At 49.3% G+C, this 18,402-nt stretch overlaps 7 protein-coding genes across 7 annotated transcripts; 3 read left to right on the top strand and 4 right to left on the bottom strand.

Moving 5' to 3' along the window:
* Positions 1 to 189: 189 nt before the first annotated feature.
* On the bottom strand, positions 190 to 1,326 carry N7478_009844 (uncharacterized protein; the record flags this gene model as incomplete). Its single annotated transcript, XM_056926058.1, has 2 exons — positions 190 to 926; positions 1,032 to 1,326. 2 exons carry the CDS (start codon positions 1,324 to 1,326, stop codon positions 190 to 192), a joined length of 1,032 nt encoding a protein of 343 aa, XP_056775428.1.
* Positions 1,327 to 1,576: 250 nt separating this feature from the next.
* N7478_009843 (ATP-binding protein) lies at positions 1,577 to 3,472 on the bottom strand (the record flags this gene model as incomplete). Its single annotated transcript, XM_056926057.1, has 5 exons — positions 1,577 to 2,017; positions 2,079 to 2,419; positions 2,479 to 2,720; positions 2,773 to 3,138; positions 3,195 to 3,472. 5 exons carry the CDS (start codon positions 3,470 to 3,472, stop codon positions 1,577 to 1,579), a joined length of 1,668 nt encoding a protein of 555 aa, XP_056775427.1.
* Positions 3,473 to 4,946: 1,474 nt separating this feature from the next.
* N7478_009842 (translation initiation factor 3 subunit CLU1) lies at positions 4,947 to 8,937 on the top strand (the record flags this gene model as incomplete). Its single annotated transcript, XM_056926056.1, has 4 exons — positions 4,947 to 4,983; positions 5,090 to 5,152; positions 5,212 to 5,267; positions 5,347 to 8,937. The coding sequence occupies 4 exons, from the start codon at positions 4,947 to 4,949 to the stop codon at positions 8,935 to 8,937; spliced, it is 3,747 nt and encodes a 1,248-aa protein (XP_056775426.1).
* An 853-nt stretch (positions 8,938 to 9,790) lies between these two features.
* Positions 9,791 to 12,505, top strand: N7478_009841 (uncharacterized protein; the record flags this gene model as incomplete). The annotated part of the gene is made up of 1 exon (XM_056926055.1): positions 9,791 to 12,505. One exon carries the CDS (start codon positions 9,791 to 9,793, stop codon positions 12,503 to 12,505), a length of 2,715 nt encoding a protein of 904 aa, XP_056775425.1.
* Positions 12,506 to 12,699: 194 nt separating this feature from the next.
* On the bottom strand, positions 12,700 to 13,325 carry N7478_009840 (guanylate kinase; the record flags this gene model as incomplete). Its single annotated transcript, XM_056926054.1, has 2 exons — positions 12,700 to 13,259; positions 13,319 to 13,325. The coding sequence occupies 2 exons, from the start codon at positions 13,323 to 13,325 to the stop codon at positions 12,700 to 12,702; spliced, it is 567 nt and encodes a 188-aa protein (XP_056775424.1).
* A 1,411-nt stretch (positions 13,326 to 14,736) lies between these two features.
* Positions 14,737 to 15,762, top strand: N7478_009839 (ADP-ribosylglycohydrolase family protein; the record flags this gene model as incomplete). Its single annotated transcript, XM_056926053.1, has 1 exon — positions 14,737 to 15,762. One exon carries the CDS (start codon positions 14,737 to 14,739, stop codon positions 15,760 to 15,762), a length of 1,026 nt encoding a protein of 341 aa, XP_056775423.1.
* A 421-nt stretch (positions 15,763 to 16,183) lies between these two features.
* On the bottom strand, positions 16,184 to 17,206 carry N7478_009838 (RTA1 domain-containing protein; the record flags this gene model as incomplete). Its single annotated transcript, XM_056926052.1, has 3 exons — positions 16,184 to 16,779; positions 16,841 to 16,933; positions 17,011 to 17,206. The coding sequence occupies 3 exons, from the start codon at positions 17,204 to 17,206 to the stop codon at positions 16,184 to 16,186; spliced, it is 885 nt and encodes a 294-aa protein (XP_056775422.1).
* Positions 17,207 to 18,402: the final 1,196 nt, after the last annotated feature.

Below are 18,402 nucleotides of genomic sequence, written 5' to 3'. Positions count from 1 at the left end.
AACACACTTAATGTAATCTTGATTGGAGCTGGATCTTTTGGGAGGGTAAAATTGATCAATGATCATCAAACGACATCACCACAACGCCTTGCAGCAAAGCATCGAGCAAACCTCAGCGCCAGAAAAACACATCCATCAATTTTGTAACACTGTCGCTTCGAACACCTTAGTCATTCATTTCGTCAAGCATTATACACCGGGAACAGCCTCAACCCAGCTAAAGAGACCTCCTATAGCCAGGGTAGCAAATGCCCACACCGATCCCCAGAGGAATGCTCCTTGAACAGAAATGCTTTGGACGGTACCTGCTAACTGCACAATAGTGTTTAACAGCACACTGGCAGCAAGCACGAACGTACGAGAAGCAAGAATCCTTGTCTTCGCCGAAAGCTGGCCAATGGTTCTGCAGTATATGCTCACCACCACATACTGGCTCTCGTGGTCGACAGGTAGGGAGTCTTCACCGGTTCCGTGGGTTGAGTGGCCTGTGGAGCTTACAAAAAGAAAGTCGCGCACGGCATAACCGGAGGGAATCAGCGTCAAGAAGAGGACGGGGAGGCCCGCTGGTCCTGCATGCGCGGCACTGATGTCTGGAATGCTCTCAAAGTGTACAACCAGTTGGGTGGGAAGCCAAGATGCGTAGCTGGCATACAGCACGACGGTGAAGATTGAGGTTGCAGCTAGCGTGGTATAGATCGTTGTGGGGCGGTCTTGGAGGATAGCTCGGTTGGCAACTGCGCCCGAGGGTGCATGCGACAAATCATGTACTGATGCAGGGCTGCGCAAAAAGAAAAATGGAATCACAATTGAGAACACCGTGATCGCATAGGACACAAGTGCAGATGTAGGACGGACACCGTAGAAGAATGTCAAGAGAGAATAGGTGGGGAGGTGGGTGAGGTATAGAAATGATGCAACATCCCAGCCTGTAAATAATGCGCGATCCTCCTGTTAGTATACTATCGCGAAATAATATTGAAAGCTATGGCAGCTTCGCTCGCGATGCAAGGGGTGTGGGGGGTTTCACTCACTGTCGAATCCGAGAGCCCAAGGTAGACCGACCTCCACTACTCTCCAAACCACCAAGCCAGCAACTTCCCACCACTCTTCCAAGTGCTTACTGACCAGTCCCAGGTCGCCGACAGTCAAGCTGGAGGTCAGAGTGAATAAGACAGAGCTCCCGATCAGACTAGTCACAACAACCAGGAAGAAGCGAGCTAGTGTGGGGATGCGCGCCAGGTGTGGAACGGCCGGTTCTAAAGCTTCCTTGAAGTCGCGTTTAGGCATATCGCCACTTTTCGAAGGTGAAGTTCGCTGGGAAGACATTTTGAGCTCCGGCAAGCTTTCGGAACAGAATAAGAGAGGTGTGAATCGAAGAAAGAAAGAGCTCTGAGCCTTCCAAGGTTGAGAAGAAAGTGGAATGTCTTTCTTGGCGGTGAGTGGGCGGATGATGTCACTAATCGTTCTTTTTACCTCAACAACCTTGGAAAGAGCACACGAGGTAAATCTTGGAATTGCGTATGTAGAAATTTGAAGCTTGGTATAACACAGATAAAATACATAACCGGATAGACATCTAATCATCTTGCTCCCCCTCACGCTCAGCCACGGAGAATTCCACGGTTCCACTCTCCTTACCTCTGGTATCCTTAACGACGATTCGGTACTTGCCTGAATCCCAAAGGTCCTTGATAGTAAGCTCACGGGTACGACCAAGAGACTCAATATCTCCAATGCGTTCCAAAGTTCCCTCGAGATAGTCATCGAAGTTCTCAAGAGCACAAATCTCTCGGAATGCTTGCTGCATCGGCACCGAGTCAGCACGGACCATAGCTCGTGAGTCGATAGTGAAAATGTTATCATGATCGTAGGACTGGATAAAGTCGGCGCGAGTCATAATCTGACGTGCTTTGTGTAGAGGAATTTCGGGCAAAATGTGGCCTGTCTCATCGTGATAGATCCTCTCCATCTCATCCTCCTGGTCAACCAAAGCCTTGGCCAAAACCATTGCAGCAGACTAGAATAATTATCAGTCATCTTTGCTTGACCATAATACCAGTCAAAAATAAGGCACTCACAGAATACTTCTGTTCATCCATAACATCGTCATCCATCTCTCTTCCGAGGATCCAGCACTTGTTGAGGAACCAGGTCTTTTCGGCTTGGCAAATATCGTTGCAAGTATTCATGACATCGGGAGATTTGGCCACTCGGTTCAAATATGAAAGGCGTCCTCCTACTTTCCGGTATACTTGCTCAAGAGTCGAAGAATTCAGATCTTCGTGGTAGAACTGCCTGCGGTATTTCTTCAGGGCAGACATTGCCTTTTCCTTGGGTAAATCTCTGACAGGAATAACTTCCATCCGGGTAGCATAGCGCTTCAGTCGTTCGTATACCCAGTAGTCATCGCTGTTCAAGACTATTTGGATATCCATTAATGAATCGTCTTTATATGTTGCCATTGGGCAGAGAACTTACTCGTTGTAATGAGCCCACTTGCAGCCCATTGCTCAGCTCGCTGTTGGATCATTTCGAGCAAATCTTGCCCATCATGATCATCACGAACCAAATGGGCGCTATTAACGATGAGAATCAGTGGTCGGCCATGTAGACCTCTGCGGTTCAGCGCAACTTTCTCAAGCTTGTTGAAAGCCCGCTCGATGTCCAATAGAGCAGTAGTATCTCGTGGACCACGGATGCTGAAGAGACTGCCAATGTAACTGTGTATTTGGTTAGCAATAGTTCGAAATCATCCCAGGCGAGGAAACCAACTCTTCGTGGAACTCATAATCCAATGCCTTTCCCAGACGAATGCGGAAAATTTCAAGATCGGCATGCGCCTCGAACATAGCAACACCAGTGCCATTGATCTTGCGCATAGCTTCCAGTAGCATCGAAGTCTTTCCAGTGCCCTTCTCGCCCACAATTAGATAGTAGTGCCCGGCGCTTTTCCCGGCAACGATATTATCAATCCGTGGTTGTTCATCCCGTGCGACCCAATGCTCCTCATGGTTGTACTCATGCTTACCAGCCACAACACCGGCGACCTCAAGAGCGGGATCACCTGGGTTAAACGCATTGTCCATTTTGTCCAGGATCAAATACTTGTAGTACTTGTGGTATGAATAACCAGCAGCACTTTATATTAGAGATTAGCTGGGGTACACGCAATGTTCAAAGGGGATTCTTCCTACCCTAGAATAAAAATCGATGCTGCTGTAGTCGCAGCGGTCTCAAGCATCTTGAGAATCGTAGATTTCAAGTTGGGGTCATCATTCTTGCGGCCACGGTCTTGGCCATCTTCCCCATCATTTTGATCTGTGGGGTCAGGCGTGTACTGCCCAGTATTCTGGGGGTTCGAATTGTATCGCTTGCAAGCATATTGCACGATACGCCCTTGGGGCCTGATGGGTCTCGCCAGGCCCTGTCGAGCGAATGATGACATGGGCGGCGCAAGCCTTTTCAATAGCATTTTGCTTACCCTTGGCGCCTTTCTATGGCTTTGTCAAGAAGGGCAAATTCACGTCCTTTTCGGTGAATTGGCAAAGCTAGCAAATTTGTGTAACAAGATTTAATGCACGATCTGTAGATCTTCTTGATCTAATGCACGGTCGCAATGATCACAGACTAGCTGTGCTTATGTAGAGTTGTCTCTGGGGGGCTAGCGGCACATCACCAGGGGATGGCGCGTCCAGAGAAGAGGGAGTGGACAGGGCAAAAAGACCCAAAGGTGTTTAGTGAGAAAAAATGAGAATGAAAAGATAAAGGAATGACAATGAATGGAATTGATCGAAGGACGACAAGAAAGGGTGGGCACCTTGAAGGAGGAGTGTGGCTTAGCCACGATCTCTGGTGGATCCGCCCTGAATTATCCTATGGGGGCTTGGCAGGTGGCAGTTGCGTTGGCCATCAACACGATTGCCATGAACCATTCATGGTGCGAGTACGCAAGGATTCAGGCGAAATATTCCTTATAAGATACGCATCAATAATGAAGTTCTCAATGATTTTGATTCATTTGTGGTCCCTTAATAGCCGCGGAATAAGCAAATTATGCATCTGCGACGTTTAGACAAGGTCAGATCATGCATATAGGTATCGAATAGAGTCTCGAGGCCAAGAGATGCTTGATATAGCCAGAGTATCCAGTAACAGAAAGTGCGTTGCATAGTTATAGAGGCCAATGGCTGAAGTGTCATATAGATCGCTTGTACTCAACAATGCTCCCGAAGCTATGCGATGGAGGTTTAACATCAGCTATTTGGATTGAGTCGGCAGAGAATATTTGAGATAAATATCTGCCATTAAGTGGATATAATATATCAGAAAGAGTCTCCTACGAATTTTATTTTATTTTTCCTACCAGCCAAAGTTCAAATTGGAGAAAATTAGTATTCCGCGGTGAAGCCTGAGGCATCTAAGCATCTCTTCAAGCCGAAGTATAACATCGATCTCTATAGGGTAAAAAGGATGAACACTTCATGCACACCTAACCAGCTAAGTATCTACTAACACCAACAATGGTGAAATCAACCCAACTAACGCAAGAATATTCTCCGGTTTTCGCATCTTCCATGGTTTTGTGGAGAAAGAAGATTGACTCCACGGTGTACTTCCCCGAACCCACCGCCCGAGCACTTCCGATGTGCCGCATCCGCGAAATTTTCTCCTAGTCCATTCCACCTTTCTTCACTACTAGACCCTTTCCTTTTTGTTGCATCTATCTTCTGGGGTACGGGGTTTTTATTGGCTTATCTGCTTCAATTTCCCTTATCCTTCTTGTATCATAGCGATCTTCTTTCTCCCTGCCCCCGCAGGTCCTCGCCTATTTCCTTTTTTTTCGGTCCTCCCGTTCTATTCATCCGTTTCTACTCCGCTCGGCCGTGGGATAGCTTTTCGTCGCAAATTGACTTTGCCGGAGCTATCTATTTTACCAATTCGACATAATGGCACACACCAATGGGGAATTGGAGCCCTCGAAAGGTTGGTTTGCTCGCTACACCCTGGCAACTTTGTCACACGACACACCGGTTCACGACATGAACATGGCCACATATGATTCAGAGTACACCATCTAACTCAAGGATAGAGGTTCCTCAGGAAAACGGAAACCACCCGGAGGAGGGTGTTGTGGAGGATGAGAATGCCGGCGGTATGTGCAATCAATTGCGTGGTATATTGAAGGTGGTTGTCCTCTGACTTTGTGTCCAGGTCTTTTCCAGATCTCTGTCAAGCTTCCTCACGAGCCTCACAAGATTCAGGTGATGGTACGTACGACGCCCCGGGAAATTATCAATGGGTTTCGCTCGTCTCTTTTTGCTTGTGTCTGACATCATTCTTCCATAGGTCTCCAGCCAAGAACAGGTCCAAGACGTTCGCCAATCTATCGTTGAGCTGCCCGGTACTTTCCAGTACACCTGTTTCCATCTCGAATACAACGGAGCTCGTATCAATGACTTTGTTGAGCTTTCCGAGGTCCCAGACCTAAAGGCCGACTCTGAGATCACCCTGATCGAGGACCCTTACACTGAGAAGGAGGCTCGTATGCACGTTGTGCGCATGCGTGAGCTGGTTGGTGCTGCGGGAGACCGAACCGACACCCTCCACGGTATATCTGCTGGACTTTCGCTACATGATGTCATCTCCGCGGAGGCTGCTAAAGCTGGTGAATCGGAGAAGGATCACTCCCTCGCCAAGTACAGCCTGACTGGCCCCTCTTCGCTGCAGACCATCCTCCCACAGTCCGAGACACCTCTGCCTAAGACTGTGAAGTCAATTTCGCTCTCGCCATGGAACCCGGTTCCATACCACCTACGCCAGAAGGGTCATCTCCTCTACCTGGTCGTCATCACCAACGAGGGTGAACAGTTCCAGATCACATCTCATGTCTCGGGCTTCTTTGTGAACAAGTCCTCGACCGCCCGATTTGATCCTTTTCCCCGCAGCATTCCCAAGAAGGCCAGCGCTCATTCCCTTTTGACTCTGATCTCCATCTTGTCGCCCTCGTTCAACACTTCCTTCGAGGAGCTGCAAGAGGCCAACAATCAGAAGGATCTTCTGACCACCTTCCCTTTCCAAAATGCTATTCCTAACAGCCCATGGTTGGTTGCCCCAACTTCATCCAGCCTGAACGCTCACCAGGCCGACATTACTCGCTCCCAGGAGAGCTTCCTAATCTCCGGTGCGGACAATGCCGAGACTCTGCGTGACTGGAATGAGGAATTCCAGACTACCCGTGAGCTTCCTCGTGACACTGTTCAGGATCGTGTGTTCCGTGAACGCCTGACCTCCAAGCTGTTCGCCGATTACAACGAGGCTGCCGCCCGCGGTGCAGTTTTGGTCGCCCGCGGCGAGATCGCTCCTCTGAACCCCACTGAGGCTCAGGACGCTCAGATCTTCGTCTACAACAACATCTTCTACTCCTTCGGTGCTGACGGTGTTGGTACCTTCACTTCTGAGGGTGGTGACGAGGCTGCCCGCGTTGCTGTTGGCAAGGATGTCCTGGGTATCAAGGCTGTCAACCAGCTTGATATTCAAGGTCTGTTCACACCTGGTACCATTGTTGTCGACTACTTGGGTAAGCGTATTGTTGGCCAGAGTATCGTCCCAGGTATCTTCAAGCAGCGTGAGCCTGGCGAGCACCAGATTGACTACGGTGGTGTTGAGGGCAAGGAGGTCGTAGCTACCCATGAGGACTTTGTTCCCGTCTTCGAGAAGCTGTCCAAGGCCCTTCGTGTCAAGCAACATCCTGTCTGGGACAAGGATGGTAAGCGCCACGAACTTGAGGGCAGTGTTGAGACCAAGGGTCTTTTGGGTACTGATGGTCGCAAGTATGTCCTGGACCTCTACCGCGTTGCACCAGTTGATGCCGAATGGCAAGAAGAGACTGGCAGCGAGTCCTACCCTCACCGCATGTCTGTTCTGAGATTGGAACTGGTTGAGGCATACTGGAGACACAAGATGAGCGAGTACGTCAAGGCTGAGGTTGAGAAGCGCCGTGCTGCTAAGGCTGAGGAAGAACCCAAGGAGAATGCTGAGGGTGATTCTGAAGAGAAGACCGAGGAGGCGGCGGATCAGGAGCGTGTTGATATCTCCGGATTCAACCTTACCCTCAACCCTGACGTGTTCAGCGGCCAGGTTCCCCAGACTAAGGAGGAGAAGGAGAAGTGGGCTCAGGATGAGAAGGAAGTGCGCGACGCCTGTGGCCACCTGCGCTCTAAGGTAATTCCTGATCTTATCCAGGACCTGCATGATGGTGATGTCGGCTTCCCTATGGACGGCCAGTCATTAACTCAGCTCCTGCACAAGCGCGGTATCAACGTCCGCTACCTCGGTAAGCTGGCTCAGATGTCCAGTGAGAAGGGTGCCCGTCTGCAAGCTCTGTCTACTCTCTTGGTTCAGGAGATGATTGCCCGTGCCTTCAAGCACATTGCCAACAACTATCTGCGTCATGTTCCTGCTCCCTTCGCCGCCCCCTGCACTTCTCACTTGCTGAACTGTCTCCTGGGTACTGACGTGGAGACTGCTCCTCGCCCCGAGATTGACCAGTCGCTCCGTGAGGTCTACCCCGAGGGTGACTTCTCTTTCGAGATGGTTACTCCTGAGTCCCTCCGCGCTGAGATCGAGAAGCAGGTTACCATGCGCTACCGCTACTCCCTGGAGAAGAGCTGGGTCGGCTCTCTGAGACATCTGCAGCTCCTACGTGATATCTCTATCAAATTGGGTCTTCAGCTTGGTGCCCGCGACTATGCCTTCAACAAAGCTGATGTCAAGGCCCCTGCTCTTGCTCCTGTCACCAACGGTAACAACGGAAGCAACCAGGATGACAGCAACAAGAAGAAGAAGAACAAGAAGGGCGGCGCCGAGAAGTCTCCCAGCCGCATTGTTGTTGAGGCTAAGCCCACTACTTCCATTATTGCCGACGATATCCTGAACATTGTGCCATTGGTCAAGGACGCCTCTCCCCGCAGCGCTCTGGCCGAGGAGGCTTTGGAGGCTGGCCGTATCTCTCTCATGCAGAACCAGAAGCAATTGGGCCAGGAGCTCATTCTGGAATCTCTGTCCCTGCACGAGCAGATTTACGGTATCCTCCACCCCGAAGTTGCCAAGCTCTATCACCAGCTGTCCATGCTCTACTACCAGACTGATGAGAAGGAGGCCGCTGTGGAGCTGGCTCGCAAGGCTGTCATTGTCACTGAGCGCACCCTTGGTGTTGACTCTGCTGACACCATCCTGGCCTACCTGAACCTGAGCTTGTTCGAGCACGCCTCTGGCAACACCAAGACTGCACTGGTTTACATCAAGCACGCCATGGATCTGTGGAAGATCATCTACGGTGCCAACCACCCCGACTCCATCACAACCATGAATAATGCCGCCGTGATGCTGCAACACCTCAAGCAGTACGGTGATTCCCGCAAGTGGTTCGAGGCTTCTCTGTCTGTTTGCCAGGACCTCTTTGGCGTTGAATTTATCAACACTGCCACTATCCTCTTCCAACTGGCCCAGGCCTTGGCTCTGGACCAGGACTCCAAGGCTGCCGTCGGCAAGATGCGCGAGGCCTACAACATCTTCCTTGCCCAGCTCGGTCCTGAGGATCGCAACACCAAGGAGGCTGAGACATGGCTGGAGCAACTGACTCAGAACGCTGTCTCCATTGCCAAGCACGCTAAGGATATCCAAGCCCGCCGCCTGCGTCGCATCAACATCAACCCCCGTACTTCCACCATGGGTACCCGCGTTCAACCCCAAGTTGGCCAGACTGCTCCTGAGACCGCTGGTACGGCCGGTCCCTCTGGTTCTGGAATGGATTCCCGCAGCATCGATGAGCTCCTGAAGTTCATTGAGGGCGGTGACTCCAGCACCTCAGGCTCAAAGCAGAAGAAGCGCACCGCTGCTAACCCCAAGCTTCGCGGCTCCAAGCAGTCTAAGTCATAGACTTCTTGTTGACTTCATCTGACTTTGAATTGGCTCCATTTGGATTCGATTATTTATATTTCTTTCTTGGTCATCTCGTGTCTTAACAACAAAATACTCCATGTTTATTTTCGGAAGGGGGTTCAAGGTTGATTGATGAGCGGAAAACTACTGTACTTTTTTTAGATCTCTCCCCTCTCTTTTTTTGCTTTCATTTATGATATGATTGGTTTATCTTGTCCCGGGCATGGATTGGTTGTATTATATGACCCTGATCGCGATGTGCATTAATGATACGACGGTCTGGTATATCTAAGATCTTTAGATCATATGGCAATATAATTTATGTCATGAACGAATCTAGAAATTCTAATTAGTTTCAAAGTGTAATCTCATGTTGTATACGCAAAATAAAATACCACTGCATATTCTTCAAGTTATTCACGATTTCTTAGCTCTTCCTGACACAACTATCTGTTCAAGTTGAATTGCGGCTTTCGAATATGTCTAGGCTTAGAGCTGCACGATAGTCCGCGCTAGACCGCCTTGGGCCGACCCACTTTTACTTTGTTTTGGTTCTCGCCGACTCCGATCTCGTTCCTGGATCAACTTAACATTTCAATTGCACGCGCCTTATTTTGCATTGCAGCAGATAATATTTTTTTCCCCCATATTTTCATTTTTTCCGACAAGACACCGATGCTGAAAGGCCGGGCGTGGTGATTACCATGCTTAGTCGTGGGGCTCGATTGTAAACACTGCATAACAGACAGGTACGGCTCGAAATCCCCTCCAAGCTCCCAACACGAGCGAGACTAATGCCTCGTGCTCCAGTCCTATAGTTTTATTCAACATTTCTTCCGATTAAATCCCAATGGATGACGTCCAAGCTACTGCAAAATGGGCAAACCGCATGTTACGCCCATTGACCTCCATCTATCGTCGACTCGAGAAGCACCACGAAACATTAGCGATTATTGCGGCCGAGTCCAAAGTACAAAGTCAACATGAAGAAAGTCCCGATAAAGATCCGGAGTCTTCTCAGTCCGCGGGGATACAGGAAATCTACTCTGGATCAGATGCCGATGAGGGCGACCCGGTCTGGATTCCTGAGAAGAAGAAGCCCGATCAACGCCGGGTGAGGCATAGATACTCTGCGAGGGAAGAGAAAAAGAAGGGGAGGAAGCGTGCACGATTATCAATACACAGCCCGGAAGTGTCTCGTACCTTGCCCGGTACGATTGAGTTGGCTACACCACTGATCACCGGGCGCAGATGGGAAATGCCTTCTAGTGCGCAGTCGCAACCACCGGTCGAACAACCTAGGCAGTCACAAAACCAGGAACAACAGGCGTTTCGTGATCGATACTCGCTCCACAAGAACCCATGGCAGGAGCTCATCAATCAATCTGAGGATGCCGGGTTTGTCGATATTGTGCGAAATCTTGATCGCGTACTTCAAAACTTTCTTTACAACACTCGAGTCTCCGGGCGTAGTGGTAGTGCTATCCCCGCCAAGCCTAGACTGGGTGCGCGCTCGCTTCTCTTTACGGTTATGCGACGTCTACCTGAGTTCATTGCGATCGAGGAGAAGGCACAGAACGAACTGGGTGAAGACGGAGATGAGGATATGTGTGACGCATATTTTACTGAGCTGGAGTCATTTTATGCTCCGCATGGTAAAGGGTGGAAACCATTGCGTCAAGCGGTTCGCGCTCAAGGCCTTTATATGGTCTCCATCTTGATACGCAACGAATGGCTTACGGACGCGATAATTTGCGCACTAATCGATAAATGTCGACACAGCGAGCCGGATGCGTGCGAATCTCTCCTGTCAACATTCCTGTCAACACGAACAAGTTACCCGGCTCCTGTCGCTTTGAAATCAACCCCCGATACCAACTCTCCTGGGAATGCTGTTAGATTGTTGCACAAGTACGCTTATCATGAATCATCACGCCGATCCTATATCTTCGACGAGCTCTCAAAGCTTCTTGCTCGTGGAGTCTTACCTCCAGAATGGATGGCAACCAAGCCGTGGACGCATTGGATGGAACGTGCGACAATATCATTCTCAAGGGGTGATGACGATTGCGCTACGGCCTCTCGGCTAATTGAAGCTGTTCTTTTCTCTGCCGGTGATGTTCTTTCGGGCCGCAGTTTTAAATCACCTCGAAAACGGTCGATAAAACACGAAATAGGACGCTTCACCCGTAACTCTTCTGTTGTGCTTATAAATGATGCGGGCCTTAAGCGGAAATGTCCTGTTCCAGTGGAAGATGCATTGAACAATCAAGTTACTAGTCTTCTGGCAGCGCTTTGCGGGATGCATATCTCCCGCTCTCGCGAGTTCGAGGATGTTGAGGATGCTGGTGGCACAGAAGCAAGTCACATTGTCAACTATGTTTCGTCCTCAGTGGAGAATGAGATGAACACAAAGCCGCTCTCTAAAGCTTCTACGCTTTCTTCGCATCACCTGCTAAGACGTGGCTGTATTTTGTTGGCAGACTGCCTATTACGGTGCAACGATGCTATCCTGACAGGTGATACCCACCCTGTGTTGATGTCTACGGATCGTATAGAAGAATGGTCAGATCTCTTAGTTTCTCGCTCTGCTTTGATCAAAGAGCTGGCATTGTTTGTACGACGAGCATTTCGTTGTTTTGGGAGTACATCAAATGGGGAGAATACGTATATGGGGGCTGAGATTCGACGTATAGTGTCAAGGCTTCCCTACCTGACTGAAGCTCCTGGCTTGGCTATGTTTTTAGGCCGCGTTGCCGTGGAAGCAGCTATGGAGTTTGCTGAAAGTACTGGAGAGCCAGAAGATCATCTCTGGGCGGTTGAAATCCAAGAAACAATCATGGCTCTTCGAAATGATAAGGTGTCAAGTTCTGGATCCAAGGGTGCTCCGAAACACAATCGGGGCTTATATCGCTGGGAAGATACCATTGGTGAATGGGTTGCTCGTACACCTGCTGCCAAACCGAACCCGCATCCGATTATTGGGAGAAAGAGACGAGCTTCAGAGCTGTCAATGCAATCACCGTGCATCCCGTGCTCGACAGATAGCAGCTCATCCGACTCAGATGGACTCGAAAAGCCGGCTTCAAGCGTAACTTCGTCGCCCTCGTCCATCGGGACGACTCAGCATTACGAAGTACCAGATACATCCCCTATCAAGCCTTTCAAGCGAAGGCGTACTGCTCCTGTGGTTATCACCCACGATGAGGACAGTGCAAGCGCGTCCCCATCTGACAGATCTACGTCGAGGTCCCCGTCGTTAGAGCCAGTTCCGTCACATCGCCGCGTTCTACGAGATTTGTCAAATCGAATGCCAAAGCGCTCTGCTGCTCAGAAGCCTGCACCCAAAGTTGAGGTGGTGATCATCAAAGATAAAGCACCCCGCCCTTCCCCTGCGCAACCTCCTTCAGAGAATATGGAGAAGCAGATCAATCGATCTATGGACAGACGACGACCTGGTCGACCTTCGATTTCCAAAGCACCGGTCCCTGTCGTGGTCCCTCGACGGCGATCAGTCATCCCCTGCTCCCAAGATGACAGCGATGATGAGCTCAGTTTCATGTGATTTTAATTGTTTTGTTTTGATATCCGGTGTTCTGGTTTCTTTTGCTTATATTCTTGCTCGATACCCCGGTTTTTATGTCATCGAGTCACAGACTCCCTTATGTCTATCAATTGTTCTGTTCCCATTCCACCCATAGATCCAATCAACCCAAGAAACATTTTATTTTCAACTCCACAGTGCTGTATATCAATAAATCACTCCTGGAAAACAAACTCCTCCAGCTCCCTGTAGGCAGTCTCAAGGTCATCATTAACAATAATCTTATCACCAGTCTGTGCATTCGCAAACGCCAACTCGGCAGCAGCTTGAGCAAGTCTGCGCTGAACATCCTCCTCGCTCTCGGTACCCCGACCCCTCAAACGAGACTCAAGAACCGCCATGCTAGGAGGCTGAATAAAGACATAGCGTGGATCAATGCTAGGGTTCTCCTTCATCTGACGAACACCATTCATCTCAATGTCCAACACAACAATCAGCCCCTTGGCAGTCTGCTCGGTAATTGTCCTGTGGCTGGTACCGTACTTGTTTGAGCCGAAGACAGCGTGTTCGACGAAGCCATTCTCAGCAACCAGTGCGTCGAACTCCTCGTGTGTAGCGAAGAAGTAGCTCTTGCCGTCGACTTCGCCGGCGCGGGGCTTCCGTGTGGTGTGGGAGACGGTGAATGAAAAGGTATTAGGGTGCGCAGTGAATAGCTTGTCGATTAGGGATCCCTTGCCGACGCCGCTGGGGCCAGAGATAACCAATGGTCTGCTGCCTGTGGAGTTATTAGTCTTGGACTTGAATGGTGTTTGAGGCTTTGTTCGTTGGACGTACTTGGCATTGTGTGTAGGTGGGTTAGATGCAATGGACTAAGTCTGTTCCAGAAGGTGTTTATGCGGGGAAATTGAGATCGGATGAGCATTCGCTATGGAGAGGGCTTGATGCAAAGCGCTTGTGGGGTTTGAGAAGGTAAAGGGACGAGAATATTGAGTTATGAGTCTTCGAGGTTTAGCCTGAAGCGGGATGGAACAATTTATCTATTGCACGTGATCTTATATGTGGGGCTCCCCATGCATTGACGGATTGGGTATCAATTACGAAATACGAAGTACATCCCTTCCGCCAACTTCAAAACATTTGCGACGTGAACGAGATGAAATACTGCGGCTCGGAGAGTAATTTACGGCTTTTTGAACATTTGGCTGTAGATATGGAATAGATTCTGTTGTTTCTGAAAGGTCATTTACAACTTATAATACTTAAGCCAAGTTATATAATAGTATGTACCTCCAGGGCTGCTGATCACCTGGGCAGCTACTACTAGTAGTACTAGTATAAACCTTGAAATCGTGGCTCTTCCCCTTCAAGTTGGATAGCTAGTCCTAAGATAGTAGTAGCAAGCTTGCAATCATCATTATTCGCAGAGATTTACAGCCAAGTCCGGGGGTATTCACACGAACCAGTTTTGAACAGGCCGAAATTGAGTCATGGAGCGAGGTGGAACCTACATGTCATTCAGACTGGATGGGGGTGTGTTCTTGAAGCTGTGGTTACACATACAATGAGGCATGTGCATAGATCGACCGAACTATTAAATCTTGCTTGCCAAGGAATAGTGTACAAGCGAATCGAAGTGGTCCTTGTCAGATGAAGGAATGCAATACCCACTCTGGCCTGCATCAGGTATAGTGCAAGAGTGATAATGCTAGGCGAGAGAAGCCAAGCATGAAGCTCTCTCAATTAGTACATGACAACTATAGCGTGGAAATTCTTACGACTCCAATGCGCAATGTTACAACTTGAATTACATCTTAGCTTGCAAGTTGAAGAGCTCGTTTCGCACAATTTCATGGGGTGGGATGTGCAGCCATGCGCGGCGGTATGCCGGTGGTGGGCATTCTGCCCGTCAGTTAGCCTAGATAGTCAGTGAGAGATGGGGATGAATGATGCGATATAATACGATCAGGCTGTCGTGGACGCGACTACGAGGGTATATCTGGTTTCGCTTGGGCGATTGCGAGCAGTCTTGTGTCGTAGATTTTCCAAATATTGTAAAGTCAGGACGAATAGAGCCCTACGATTTTTTATCTTACAGGGAATAGGCAGACAGCAGACACCGTGCGACAACCAGCATAGCCACAGTTAACCCCACTTGCAAAGACATCCATCATGACATTATAAAAGCCAGGCAGTCAGCCAATTCATAAGTATCTAGTATACAGTGAAACCGATTCAATAAAAATCAAGACAAAATGGCACCGTCGCGCTCCTCTCGCACCCTCGGTGCTCTTCTCGGGCTCCACGCCGGCGACGCCCTCGGCGCGCCTTTCGAGTTCAAGCCCCACACCGTTATCCGCACTGAACACCCCGGCCCTAACGCCGCCTTTCCCCGGACTCTCACTGGGGGCGGCTTCCTTTCCTGGCCCCCCGGTGCCGCTACTGACGATACAGACCTCGCGCGCGCCGTGCTCCTCGCCTACCGCGATGCCATAACAAATGGCGACAACGTGACGGTCAAGGCTGCCGAGTACTCTCTCGCATGGTATCGAGGCGATCACTGGCCCGGTCGCAAGAATGGTACCTTACCCCGCGATATCGGCGGTGCCACAAGGAGAGGTCTATCAGCATTTGCTTCTACTCACGATCCCTCTTCCTCGGGTGCCGGACAGGGCAGTGCTGGCAATGGCAGTCTGATGCGATGCATCCCAACAGGGCTTTTTCAGACTGATCAGGAAATTCTCATCGAGGAGAGCCAATCTATCAGCTCTATTACACATGATGATCGTCGATGCACCATTGCCTGCGCCGCTTATAACACCATTGTTTCTGCTCTAGTTGTGCGCGGCTTATCCGTCGAGGAAGCCGTCTCCGCGGGCGAGCGTGTTGCCGTCTCGCTAGAAGGCGGCCGCGAGGATGGGCCTGTTCATGATGCCATTAAGATCGGACGCACGATATCCCTTGAGAAACTGGCTGATAAAGGGCCGAGGAGGTTTGACTCAATCGGGCCATGTAGTGGTTACGTGCTCGATTCGCTGATTCTAGCTATTGCCGCCGTTCTAGATGAGCGGAGACTCGACCAGGTTCTTGTCGATGTCGTCCGGGTTGGCATGGACACAGACACGAATGCTGCCATTGCAGGTGGTCTACTTGGGGCAAGAGACGGCGAGGAAGCCGTGCTTGAGGAATGGAAGGATTTGCTACAGTTTGGTCCAGAGTTCCGTCGCCTTGTTGATGAACTCTTGACAGCTCAGGGAGTACTATCAGGAGAGGTAAGGTGACAAGGTGAGGAGTTAATGATGGTTTGAATGTTATAGTTACCTTATAGTAGCTATGGTAGACTCAATAGCTTGTATAGTACTATGGTGATACAAGCCAACACCGTCCCTTGTACATAATTGGCAGAAACTACTGCATAAAGAACTCAGAGTGTATAATATTTTCTGCCTATTTTTCACATACGATGACTACCCAGCTTATTACTACTTATGAATTTATTCTTATAGTGAGGTCAAAACCACCGCTTATATACCAAAATGATTCTACTTCTATAGATTAAACATAAATATTAGAGGCTTTGGATAATTGATGGAAGTCTGATCTCTATAAAATGGTGATATTAATCAGGTATCTTCATGGTATCTATTTGCATCTGAAAATGACATATAAAAAAAACAAAGCCGAAACAAAAGAACCACCTTTTTAAAAATGCGTTGGACGGGTCATCTCGAACTCCGAGTCTTCTGTGGCAGTCTCATGCTTATAATCATCCTTTGGCAAAAACCACCCTGGATGTACAAAGTTGAAGACCGCAACAGCTGCAATCATCATAGATCCATCAAGCGCAATGAAATATCTCTCGTGTGTGATAAGGTACCCTGACCAGCCCTGCGACAACTCAATAGTACGGTAGACACTTCGAGCATAGATGCAAAGCACAGAGAAAACCATAGCGACTAGAAGTGGAACGATAGTGCCTGTCATGGATTGGAGAAGGTGGCGGCGCAAGGTACGACGAACAAAGTCGGTGGCACAGATAACGAAAATAGTGATGGAGAACAACTGGAAAACAATACCCGCGACCATGATGTGTGTACCAGGTTTGGTGTTGCCGTTAACTTTATTGACTTCAGCAGAGGCCAAGCCACCACCGATGGCCTGGATGACGAGCGAAAGAACATCGCAGGTGCAGAAGATCCAGAGGTATAGGGATGGTTTGATAATGGAGGATTCGGGGCCCAGTATTTGAATGAAACGGCCAAGCAGGACGTATATGCCACCGGTAAAGAAGGTTGGAGCTAGGCAAACGGGTTAGTAGGTGTAATTTTTAAGGGATAAAAGCGTTTGTTGACTGCATACCAATGATGAGGGTAGAAATTTGCATCAAAAATGCAGTGCCATTGTATGGGCATACGTTAGACCATGTTCGCCCGGCCCAACCAATCAGTTCAACTGTTGCACATATCGGTCAATTTTAATAGTCCGGATAATACTCAAAGCAGTGTTCCTTTATTCCCATTCTTACTCACCCATGCAACCCAGAGTAAACACTACACACCACCATTGTCGCTTCCAGCAGAATTGAATGGTATGCGCGATCATCGCGACACCGAAGAGGGCGCAGAAGACAATGCCAACCGAAAGTTGTGGTACATATCCATAAGAGGTGCCGACGCCGGGGATTTTGGCGTGGCAACCAATCGTCAAAGCCATCATGTCGACCATGATGTATGTACTATGCCGCTTGAAACCGGGGGTATTGAGAAGACTTTGCGAAAGTGTAAAATAATGGTGATGAACCGATGCGGCGCGACTCCGAAGGTATACTATATCGAATATAATGGCCGGCAAGTGAGAGATATGCTCAACCTTGGAAGTCGCCGGGTTGAAAGACGTAGGTCGGTACTACCTAAGGTGAATGCAAATAAACAACTTGAAGGCAACAGTAACGAGCGTGGGCCACGAGGAATAATAAATTATCAACGTGGAATAAGGCTGGACACCTACGCTATCCCTAGAAAGGATGCTTGCGAGGGAAAAAACTAATTAACTACGTCTACAAAGTACGTGGGGAGCCACCAGATATTTGTCCGCAAGATCTGTTGGCTACCTATGGACTCCATCGGGGGAACCAATGCCGATTTTGCCCTTCCATGTTTGAAGACAGGGCCCTATAGAATCCGTCAAAGTATATCCATAGGAGGGGCAAAGAATTATTTCGATCTTTTTGACCAATTAATTTCCGGAACATGGCGGCAGGTGGGGTAAATTGCGGCGCCATCAAATTGCGTCGGAAAAAAAATAGAGGAAAAATGACATAAAAACGCCTGAACCATGCAATGTCAGCCAGATCTGATAGAAAGCTGGGCCGCTTAGACGAGCCAGATGTGCCCACGCAGCATTGGCCTCGCAACCTCATCTAATTTGGGTTTAGTGCCGATGGAGACTGTGAACACCGAGCCACTAGGAACCACTTATAGACACGGACAAGGCCGTCTTGCGAACTCCGACCGTTCCGACGCTTCCGCCGGAGCCTCTCTCTCGTGGGGACCGCTCAGAGCTCTGAGGATTACTTTCTTTAGTTGACAGGCTTCTGCACTTTGGAGTAAAATGTCACGGCGTAAACTGTAAACAAAGCCGTTTCCTTTCAAACGCGGAAGATCTTGGACCCAGACCTAGATCTGCAGTAGGTGGTGGACATTGCTGACACGGACTCAATTGTGGTTTGAGCGTTTTGACATGCACGGACCTTCACCGCTCTGTCTGTCTTGGCGCGTTTGAAACTCGCCGAAAGGATGGTTGCAGTGTACTAAAACATGGGGTTTAGGCATCTGGGAGAATATGATCCCCCTAATGGAACGGCTACATTGAAATTTGAAGGTCAGTTTCTATGTTTTACCCAGAGAAACAATATGGCCAGC

This window comes from Penicillium angulare (genome assembly GCF_028827245.1).
Source record: "Penicillium angulare strain IBT 27051 chromosome Unknown utg000007l_segment0_segment0, whole genome shotgun sequence".
Lineage (NCBI taxonomy): Eukaryota > Fungi > Ascomycota > Eurotiomycetes > Eurotiales > Aspergillaceae > Penicillium > Penicillium angulare.
This window is presented reverse-complemented; position numbering and strand designations above follow the sequence as displayed.